We start from the raw sequence: 10,726 nt of genomic DNA on the forward strand, positions 1-10,726 counted from the left end.
GCAGAGAGAAGCTGGCTGTTTTGGTCCCAGACTGTAGGGACCCTCCCACTGCCCCTTGCAGCCATTGACTGCACTGTTCCTACTCCCTGCCCTCACCTCGGGCCAGGCTTTCCCCGAGGGCTGGCAGACAGGTGCTGTTGAGTGTGCGGTTAGCTGCAGCCCAGTGGCTGAAGGAACTTCTGTTAGCATGAGCCTCAGTTTAGGTGAGGGTGAGGGTTCCTGATCTTTCCTGCCTTTAGGAGTCAAGAGGGCTTTTTCGTTCGGAACTGAAGAGGGGTCCTTTGGGTAGTGAGACTGGAGCTGGGAATAGAGCAAAGGTACACCAGGACATTGAAGATATTCCCAAGACACGGAAAGGGGCTAATCTGAATTGCTGGACTGTGGAGCCACTAGGGTGTGGCTTGGCGATGGAGGGGAAAATGAGACTTGCTGAGGAGGTAGTCCTGAGGTTGATTTTGGTCAATCTGGGTTCTCCTGGTAACACTGGATGAGGAAGAGGACCGAATGTGGCACAGGCGACAGGCTCCCCTTAACACCATCCTGACCTTCTTCTCTGCCTTTTATAGACCCCCGACCCTGCTGCCACCATGGACCACTCTTTCAGCGGAGCGCCCCGCTTCCTGACGCGGCCAAAGGCTTTTGTAGTATCCGTGGGCAAGGACGCCACGCTGAGCTGCCAGATCGTGGGCAACCCCACGCCACACGTGAGCTGGGAGAAGGACAGGCAGCCAGTGGAGGCAGGCGCACGTTTCCGCCTGGCCCAGGACGGGGACGTGTACCGCCTCACCATCCTGGATCTGGCTCTGGGCGACAGCGGACAGTACGTGTGTCGTGCGAGGAACGCCATAGGGGAGGCCTTCGCGGCCGTCGGCCTGCGCGTAGACTCCGAGGGCACGTGTGCCGAGCAGGCACCCCACTTTCTGCTGCGGCCCACCTCCATCCGCGTGCGCGAGGGCGCGGACGCCACCTTCCGATGTCGCGTGGGCGGCTCTCCACAACCGGCCGTGAGCTGGTCCAAAGATGGGAGGCGCCTCGGTGCCCCGGACGCCCCGCGTGTGCGCGTGGAAGATCACGGCGAGGCGAGCGCGCTTCGCATCAGGTCAGCAAGGCCTCGCGATGGTGGCACCTACGAAGTCCGAGCCGAGAATCCGCTGGGTTCCGCCAGCGCCGCCGCCTCTCTCGTGGTGGACTCGGACGCCGCGGAGGCCGCCGGACCCCCCGGGGCCTCCACCGCCACGCTCCTGGCGCATCTGCAGCAGCGGCGGGAGGCCATGCGCGCCGAGGGCGTCCCCCCGTCCCCGCCCGGCTCCGGCACGCGCACCTGCACGGTGACCGAGGGCAAACACGCGCGCCTCAGCTGCTACGTGACCGGCGAGCCCAAGCCCGAGACGGTGTGGAAGAAGGACGGGCAGCTGGTGGCCGAGGGCCGGCGACACGTCGTGTACGAGGACGAGCAGGAGAACTTCGTCCTCAAGATCCTCTTCTGCAAGCAGTCGGACCGCGGCCTTTACACCTGCACGGCCTCTAACCTCGTGGGCCAGACCTACAGCTCTGTGCTAGTGGTCGTGCGAGGTGAGCCGGCGTGCAGCCCGCACGTGCGGGGGGCGGGGGGAGGCTCTTTCCAGACAACCCCATCCCCCCATCCAGGCGCCTCGTCCCTTCACCTGGGTGCCGGAGGCGGTCCCAGGTGATAACCTGGTCCAAAGATCTGTGCACTGCGTCCTGATTCGGAGGTCTGGGATGCGATGATGGCCTCTGGCCTGGACTATCGTAGTCCCAGTCACCACCACCTCTGCACTCCTCCCTCCCCGCTGCTACCCCGTACCTCACGCATCCCCTGCTGGTGTTTCTTCCCTGTTCCTCTTTCTCCCTCTCTTATTCCCCGCTCTATCTGTTCAGCTCCCCTATCCGAGCCCCCCCCCCCCCCCCCCCCTCACTCCTCTCCCTCCTTCAGTCTGTCTCCCCCCCCCTCCCCCCCCCCCCCCATGTCCCACGCCCACGCCCCGGCCTCCCCCCCACCCCCCCCCCCCCCCCCCCCCCGCAGAGCCCGCCGTGCCCTTCAAAAAGCGGCTGCAGGACCTGGAGGTGCGAGAGAAAGAGTCAGCCACATTCCAGTGCGAGGTGGCACAGCCAGCCACCGAGGCGGCGTGGTTCAAGGAGGAGACGCGGCTGTGGGCCAGCGCCAAGTACGACATCGAGGAGGAGGGCACTGAGCGCCGGCTGACTGTGCGCGACGTCTCCGCCGACGACGACGCGGTGTACATCTGCGAGACCACAGAGGGCAGCCGCACGGTGGCAGAGCTCTCTGTCCAAGGCAGGCGGGGCGGGGCGGGGCGGGGCCAGGCGTGCACACCAGCCTGGGAGCAGAGGTGGCAGGCCCCTCACCCAATGGTGGGGTCAGCTGAGCGTGGGGAGGAAGGCGGGTGAATGGGGCTGAGGTGAGAGGGATGTAGGGCAAAGGGGCCAGGTTGAGGGGTAGGCAGAGGGCGGGGCAGAGGGGGTCTGGGCTGCGAGGTGGGAGTGGGGCGGGGGGCGGGGAGCGTGATGGGTCAGGTTGACCAGAAGGTGCACTCCTGATCAGGGAAAGAGGCCATGTAGCTGGGGCAGATAGGGAAGAGGTGAGTCAGGAGGTGGGGAAGTCCTCGGGCACAGAGGTGTAGAGTGACCTGAGGCTGGGAGTTGAGCCTGGCAGCGCTTAGAGGGAGGCTAGGGCTAGGGTTAGGGTTAAGCCTGCTTCTGGATAGGCATAGGACCAAAAGGTAGGTTTGGGCAGAAGAGATAGGTGTGTGTGTGTGTGTGTGTGTGTGTGTGTGTAAGAGTAAAGCAGGTGGGAGAATGGGCTGAATGTATAGGAAGACGGGATGGAGGCCACAAGAACAGGGACTGTGCAAAAGGTGCATGGGGTCCACGGGGGGCTTGACTTACCACCTTGGCAATATTCCCGCTCTAGGGAACTTGACCAGGAAGCTGCCTCGGAAGACCGCAGTGCGCACTGGAGACACAGCCATCTTTTGGGTGGAGATGGCTGTCCCCGAGGGCCCTGTCCAGTGGCTACGGAACCAGGAGGAGATGGTGGCTGGGGGTCGGGTAGCCATCACCTCAGAAGGCACGTGCCACACGCTGACCATCTTCCAGTGCACCTTGGAGGACATGGGTGAGGTGGCCTTTGTGGCCGGTGGCTGCCGAACGACCACCCAGTTCTGTGTGTCAGGTAGGTCTTTGGGTGCCCCTCTCTGCAGGGACACGGTTCTCCCCAAGCACTGTAGGCTTCCCTTGCCAGTGCAGGGCCAAGGGTAGCGGGAAATTGTGGTCATGGGTCCACCACTCCAAGCTCTTCTCTTGAGGGGGGACTTCCTACTGCAACAGGGTGGCAGCGGGTCTGGAGACAGGCTTCTGAGCCCACAGGTGGTGCGCGGTGCCATTCCATCCACCGGAGCGGTGCCCGGGGGAAGGGGGAGCCTCGAGTTCTGCCATTCCTTTCCTGGGTGACCCAAGGCTAGGGGAGGCAGCTCTCAGTTGGTGAGTTCAAGCTATTTCCCACACAGCGCCCAGGAGGCCACCCCTGTACCCCCCTGCTGACCCTGTTGTGAAGGCCAAGACAGAGAGTTCTGTGACCCTCAGCTGGTCCCCACCACCCCATGGGGACCGCCCCGTCACCATTGACGGTTACGTGGTGGAGAAGAGGAGGCTGGGTGCTTATGCCTGGACCAGGTGTCATGAAGCTGAGTGGCTGGCCACAACTGAGTTTACTGTCGATGGCGTGGCCGAGGAGGGCGACTTCCAGTTCCGAGTGTCAGCCATCAACCATTTTGGCCAGAGTCCTCACCTTGAGTTTCCAGGAACCATGCACTTGGGTGAGTCACAGGGGGCTGTCAACTGCCCTTGAGCTACCTGACCCCAAAGCGTGATTCTGGCTCCAGGGAAGCTGGGATGATCTTAAAGGGACTCTCTGTGTGGGTTGGGAAATATTAGAGCCTCCTAGAATGCTGGGCATCCTGAGACGGGACCCAGGTCCCACTGAACCTGACTCTCAGCAGCAGCCTCAGGGAGCCAGGCTTCAGCTCCTCCATCTGTGTGTGGGTGGGGAAGAGGAGGGGAGGGTGGAGGCTTCTCATCTGTCCCCAACTCCTCCCTTAATGTTACCCACTCTGCAGTTCCCAAGCTGGCTGTAAAGACACCTCTGAAGGCGGTGGAGGCGGTGGAAGGTGGTGAGGTCACCTTCTCCGTGGACCTCACGGTGGCCTCTTCGGGCGAGTGGTTCCTAGATGGGGAGCCCTTGAAGGCCAGCAGCATATATGTGATCCGTTGTGACCGCACCCGGCATATGCTCACCATCAGAGAGGTGCCCGCCAGGTTGCATGGGGCACAGCTGAAGTTTGTGGCTAATGGCATTGAAACCAGCATCCAAATGGTGGTCCGAGGTAGGCCTGAGTCCCAGAATCCTGTTTTCTCTGCAGTGCGGTGGTAGGCAGGAAGGTTAGTCCCTAGAGAAGGTCTGTCTGAAGGCAATGTGATGAAGGGGGCATGGCAGCTGGGTGCGTGAGGCTGCTCACCCCAGGCTGGCAGTCGACGGTGGGCTGTGTGTGTGTGTGTGTGTGCCTGTGTGTGTTTAAGATGCCCCGTGGCTGGACCGCATCTCTAACTGCCTCTCTTCTCATCCTCTTTTCTATCTCTCTGTCCCCATCTCTCCTCTGTGCCTGCCTATTTCTTTCTCACCCCTGTCTCACTCCCCCTACATGTGGCTTTCTCCATGGTCTTCCTCTTCTCACTGCCGCTCTGTGTTCACTGTCTCGCTCTTTATACCTCTCCCTTCTCTTGCTTTTCCTTGACTTCCTTTCCATGTCTCCTTCCAACCCACCCTCTATCCTGGGTCTGTCTTTTTCCCTTTTACTGGTCTTTCTCCTCCCTCAATCCTCTCTCCTCTCCTTCCCTGCTGATGGCTCCCTTTCCCCACCTTCTTGTGCTCTCTTTGTCCCTACTACCTTGACCTCTAGCTGCTCTGGGGCTGCCCAGCAGCAAGCTTCCAGCTGTGGCTGCCCGGGAGGTGCTGGCCCGGTTGCATGAGGAGGCACAGTTGCTGGCTGAGCTGTCGGATCAGGCTGCGGCTGTAACTTGGCTGAAGGATGGCCGTGAACTGCCCCTGGGACCCAAGTACGAGATGCAGGCATCCGATGGGAGGCAAGCGCTGCTGGTGCGGGATGTGGTCCAGGCTGACGCAGGCCTCTATGAGTGCGTCAGTCGGGGGAGCCGCATTGCCTACCAGTTGTTGGTGCAAGGTGAGTGCAGGTGGGCCTCGGGATGCCATCACGTCCTTCTTGCTCTGCACTGTGGTTCTGGGGGTGTGTTCCCTGTTCCCTAGCTCCAGGCATGCTCTGAGGGGTTCTGGGCAGTGGAGTAGCTGTTTTCTGGCTTGTATGGGTGAGCGAGTGTGTGTATAAGAGCGTGTGTGCATGTGTGTGTGTGTGTTTTAGTGGCGGCGGGTAGCTCAGCTCTGTAGGAAGGATTTCCTGATTGTAGTTGGAACCTCTCTGGTCTGGGCGATACTCAGGGTTCCATGTGGCCTCACTCTGGGCATCTGGGTTTATTCCCTGTCGGCCTCACAGCTTTTCTTCACAGACACAGCAGGTGGCTGTGTGGATGCTGCGGTTGGGGGAGGGGGAGTCCAGCTGGACCTCGGAGGCACATGTGCAAGCTTTCTGGGGAATGGCAAGATGCTTGGGTCCCTCTTGCCAATGCTTCTTGCACTACGATATGGGGGTATGACACTGGCTGGGAGCAGCTTTGGGCACCAGGCAGGGCAAGGTTATCTCCTCCTGCTCCCTGAATGAAAATGCTCTAGACTTCCAGCTCTGGCATAAGCGCACACCACCCTTGAGGGGCCTGGGCTTCCCCAGGCTGAATCATTGGGTGGGGTCCACGTTGGTCTTCAGGACTGAAAACTCTCTGCTGCCTTCCAGAGCCATGTGCTGTGGCTCCTCACACAGGCTCTAAAAACCCACGAATACGTGAATCCCGCACGGCAGGATTCCTAGTAATATGCATGACTTCAAGTCTGGCTGTATCCAAAAGCAAATATCACGGCATGGTCAGTGTCCAGGGGTAGAGAAAACTGGGATGTGCTCACGAATCAGACCTTCCTTTGCTCTGTAGAAAGCGTTTCTAGAGGTGGGCAGATTAGAGGTTGAGAGAAAACTGCCTTTGCCAGTAAAGGCTGGCCTGGTGATTTCTTGTGGCCCTTCCCTGCTAATCTGTTCTGGCCAGTGAAGGGCTAGACATCACACACTTGGGTTTAAGAAGAGCCACAGCCAGGCAGCAGGCCATGGAGGATCTGTGTGGCAGGAAATGGAGTTTCCTGGAGTCCAGAGTTTATTAAGCAGAATCTGGGATTTAGGAGCTTGGCAGGATCCTCTGAATAAGGGCCCTTGTTCGACTGTCCCCAGAGGCCATGGTGGTGTTTGCCAAGAAGCAGCCAGCTCGCAACGAGGTGAAGGCAGAGGCGGGGTCCAGCGCCACACTGAGCTGCGAGGTGGCCCAGGCCCAGACTGAGGTGACGTGGTTCAAGGACGGGAAGAAGCTGAGCTCCAGCTCCAAGGTGCGAGTGGAGGCCTCGGGCTGCTCGAGGAGGCTGGTGGTGCAGCAGGCGGGCAAGGCGGATGCTGGGGAGTACAGCTGCGAGGCCAGGGGACAGAAGGTCTCCTTCCGCCTGGATGTCGAAGGTGGGTGCCAGGGTTGCACTCAATGGGATTATTCCAAGTTTAGGTATCTTGGGCTGGCATTCTTCCTGCCATTAGACCTCAGTGTTTGGGAGTCTTTAGTTCTGTCCAGTGACTTTCCCCATCATGAGATCAAAGCAGGTTGATAGTTGAGCCAGTCTTGGTGAGTTTCCCTGGTGACACCGACCTGGGGTGGTGAGCTTGCACAGTGAATGTAGCTGTGGTGGGGTCTAGTCTGTAGCCTATGGGGGAGGGGGAAGGCCCATGGCTGTAGTGCAGAGGGCAGGAGATCCTTTGCCCATTTCTGCTTGCTGGGTCCCAGGGCTCTGGGAGCCCTTACTTGGCCCTGTCGTAATTCCCATGTGGCCTCGAATATGTGCCTAGCCCTCTCCACTCCATCCTTGCATCTGGGAAAAGGCCACACAGCATGTGGCCACTCTTTCTGCTTGACTCGACTGTATTCTAGTCTCTTGTACTTCTGCTCAGCTGCCAACCAAAAAGATGTGGGTTGCTGGCTTGGGGACTGAGGTGGTCAACTGTGCCTCCTCCTGCTGTCGGTGGTCTCTACATACCCGGAGGGCTGGGAAGCCATGGATGGCCTGAGGTTTCTGGGGGACCCGAGGCAGGAAAGAATTCTGTTTAGTGGCAAGCTAGCTATGACGGCCTTGAGGGCTACAGTAGCTCACCTGCCAGCAAACCTCAGAGTGGGCCTGGAGGGCAGCGAGAAGACCTGCAAAGCCAAGCTTTCCACAGGTGAAGCTTGAGAGCATACAGCCTGTGGCAGCATGTGGCACAGAACCTTGTTTATGAGCACATGATGCTATGTCAATTATGGGCAGTGCTGCCTTGCAATCGCTGGGCTCTGATGAACCCCAGGCCCTGGAGAAAGGTTGTTATGGTTAGTCTGGAGTCTCTGACCCACTGTGTCCCTATCTGTTCTCAGAGCCCAAGGTGGTGTTTGCCAGGGGGCAGCAGGCACGCAGCGAGGTGAAGGCAGAGGCCGGGGCCAGCGCCACACTGAGCTGCGAGGTGGCCCAGGCCCAGACTGAGGTGACGTGGTTCAAGGATGGGAAGAAGCTGAGCTCCAGCTCGAAGGTGCGAGTGGAGGCCTCGGGCTGCTTGAGGAAGCTGGTGGTGCAGCAGGCAGGCAAGGCAGACGCTGGGGAGTACAGCTGCGAGGCCGGGGGACAGAGGGTCTCCTTCCGCCTGGATGTGGCAGGTCAGTTGGTTAGACAGTTGACTCTGACATGGGGCAAGCCTGGGAGAAGTGTCTGTGTGGGCTGGGTCCTGGGTGTGCTGCACAGACCACACAAGGGAATGTATTGGTTAGTTTTCCTCATGCAACAAGCAACCCCACACTCTGAGGAGTAAGGAGCAGTATGCTTGTCTGTCCCCAATCCATGGGGCAAGAAGTGTTATGGGTCCATCCTGATGGCTCACCTCTACCCAGTGTGGTGGCACCAGGGCTTGGAACCCAAGCTGGATTTATGCATCTGATCTCCCCACTGGGATGACCCTGGAGGAAGTGGCTGTATGGGTTAGGGTGGTGAGAGGCCCCTTGGGCTGACCTCTGCGCTGTGTTTAGAGCCTCTTTGTCTCCCTCTGTGCTCTCTCTTGATTTGCAACAGCTTGTTGCCCAGGTGGTGGGAGACATGAGGGACGCTTGGGCCCCTTCTTGAGGTGGCCACGTTTCTCTCAGGTTCAGGAGCTCGTAAAGCCGTGCTCTGGTTGACCAGAGTGTGACCTCTGCTTGCTGTTTACTCAGAGCTAAGCAGAAGGCCGGCCTGGTCCCAAGAGCACAGAGAAGCGGGTGAGCTGTGGATAACGTGCTGCCGCAGCCCACTGTAGAGGGGTCTAAACGCAGGGAGGCTGGTCGCTGGGGGAACCTTTTTGACTTTTAATCACAAAGTCAGACTTTCATTCTGTGTCTTCCTCTTTCAAATTCTTTCTGCCTCATGGTCACATATGGCTTTCATGCCTCCAGCCATCACATTCAACTTTCAAAGTAGAAAAGATAGGGAAGGATTGGGAATTAGAGTGTTCTCTCTCTCTCTCTCCCCCTCTCGCTCTCTCTGTGTGCATGCTCATGCTAAAATTGGTTGATTTTTTTCATTGCTTTTGAAGTCCTAGCCAAATATTCACTTTCTATACCTAAATACTGACTGAAGTGTTCTCTCATACTTCCTTCTAGCTGTCTCCTGGCTTCTGATTTTATGTTTAGGTCTTTGACATATTTTGAGTTCATGTTTGAACAAGGAGAGTTAGGACCTTGTTCAATTGATCACTGTAAACTTTTTTCTTTTTTTTGGGGGGGGGAGCAGGGGAAGGTCAGGGTCTCACTGTGAAGTATTGGCTGGCCTCAAACTTACTGAAATGTGCCCACCTCTGCCTCCAAAGTGATGGGATTAAAGGAATGTGCCACCATGCCTGGCAAATCACTGTAATAAAAAAAAAAAATTGCCTGCATACATGCATGCCCACCATGTATGTGCAGTGCCCGAGGAGACAGAAAGAGGGCAGAAAACCCCTGGCGTTGGAGTTACAGGTAGTTGTGGGCTGCCATGTGGGTGCTGGGAAATGAACTCAAGTCCTCTGCAAGAGCAGGACACGTTCTTAACTGCTGAGCCATGTCTCTAGTCCAGGATGACTGTAATTTTTTTTTGTTTGTTTTTTTGAGACAGGGTTTCTCTGTTTAGCCCTGGCTGTCCTGGACTCAATTTGTAGAGCAGGCTGGCCTTGAACTCACAGAGATCCCCCTGCCTCTCCCTCTCCGAGTGCTGGAATTACAGGTGTATACCACCATGTCCAGCTGGATGACTTTAATTTTATAGTAAGTTTTAAAACTGGGAGGAGGAACTCCTCCAATTTTGTTCCTTTTAAAATTGATTTATTTTCTTAAAAATTATTTTATTATTTTGTTGTATGTATGGGTGTTCTGTCTGAATGTATGTCTGTGCACCTCATGTGTGCCTGGTACCCACAAAGAACAGAAGAGGGCGTCAGATCCCCTGGGGTGGGAGTTGTGAATGACTCTGAGGTGCTGTGTGGGAGCTGAGAACAGAACTCAGGTCCCCTGGAAGAGCAGCCAGTGCTCTTAACCACGAAGCCATCTCTCTTTCTTTTTTAAAAGATCGGGTTGGCCACCCAAGCTTCCCTGACTTTCTATGATAACTTTAAAGTCACTTCTCAAATTTTACAAAGAACATACAGTGTATGTGACTGCACAGATCAATTTTAGGGGTATTGCCATTTCAAGATTAAGAGTTCAAGCCTGGTACTGTGGTATGCCTTTTCATTTGTTTACTTATCTGAATATTTCCAGTCAGCAAAGAAGGCTTACATTTGTTTGTGAACTTATTACTAAGTATTTTTCACTTAGTAATGAATTTTCCCTTAGTTCCACCTTAACAATGAATTCTTTTGAAAATTTCATACATGTATATACCTCAATCATATCCACCCAGGCTTCCTCCCTCCAGGGGTCCTCCTGACCCCCCCCCCCAACAGATCTCCCACTTTCTTCCCTCTTTCTTTTCTTTCTCCTGCTAAGTAAGTTAGGGCTGCCCATATGGCATGCACATGACCCTCCACTGGGCCATGGCTACCTGGCCAACCTACCAGTGTGACACCCTCAAAGGAAGAGTGACTCTTAAGCTCCCAGTAACCACCCAATGGCATCAGCCCTGCTGCGGCTGATGCAATGAGGGGGACTGATTTCTGGGTGCTCGTCTAGTTCCTGCAGCCTTGCTGAACCCCCTCAGCAGTGCCAAGCTCCCTTGTGGGTCCCTGGGGATCTCTGGGTACCAGGCCATCATATATGTGGGCTAGAGAGGCTTTCGCATCTTATTTCTGCTCTGGATGATCTCGTGTTTCGACTACTGACTCAGTCTTTTACTGAATGACGGGCTTTCCAGGTTTTCTTTTCTTTTCTTTTCTTTTCTTTTCTTTTCTTTTCTTTTCTTTCTTTCTTTCTTTCTTTCTTTCTTTCTTTCTTTCTTTCTTTCTTTCTTTCT

At 56.5% G+C, this 10,726-nt stretch overlaps 1 protein-coding gene across 1 annotated transcript in view; it reads left to right on the forward strand.

Annotated features, from left to right (window-relative positions):
- The first annotated feature begins 587 nt into the window (after positions 1–587).
- The window catches only part of Obscn (obscurin, cytoskeletal calmodulin and titin-interacting RhoGEF), a 114,098-nt gene continuing 103,959 nt past the window's right edge, over positions 588–10,726 (forward strand). Inside the window, 10 exon segments of the mRNA XM_055593997.1 lie at positions 588–1,572; positions 2,045–2,314; positions 2,951–3,211; positions 3,546–3,854; positions 4,155–4,421; positions 4,995–5,330; positions 5,617–5,668; positions 5,670–5,860; positions 6,441–6,716; positions 7,657–7,932. Coding sequence (XP_055449972.1) covers positions 588–1,572; positions 2,045–2,314; positions 2,951–3,211; positions 3,546–3,854; positions 4,155–4,421; positions 4,995–5,330; positions 5,617–5,668; positions 5,670–5,860; positions 6,441–6,716; positions 7,657–7,932 — 3,223 coding nt within the window.

The sequence above is a fragment of the Psammomys obesus genome, unplaced genomic scaffold, assembly GCF_907164565.1.
Source record: "Psammomys obesus unplaced genomic scaffold, mPsaObe1.curated_primary_1811, whole genome shotgun sequence".
In the NCBI taxonomy this organism is placed as follows: Eukaryota; Metazoa; Chordata; class Mammalia; order Rodentia; family Muridae; genus Psammomys; species Psammomys obesus.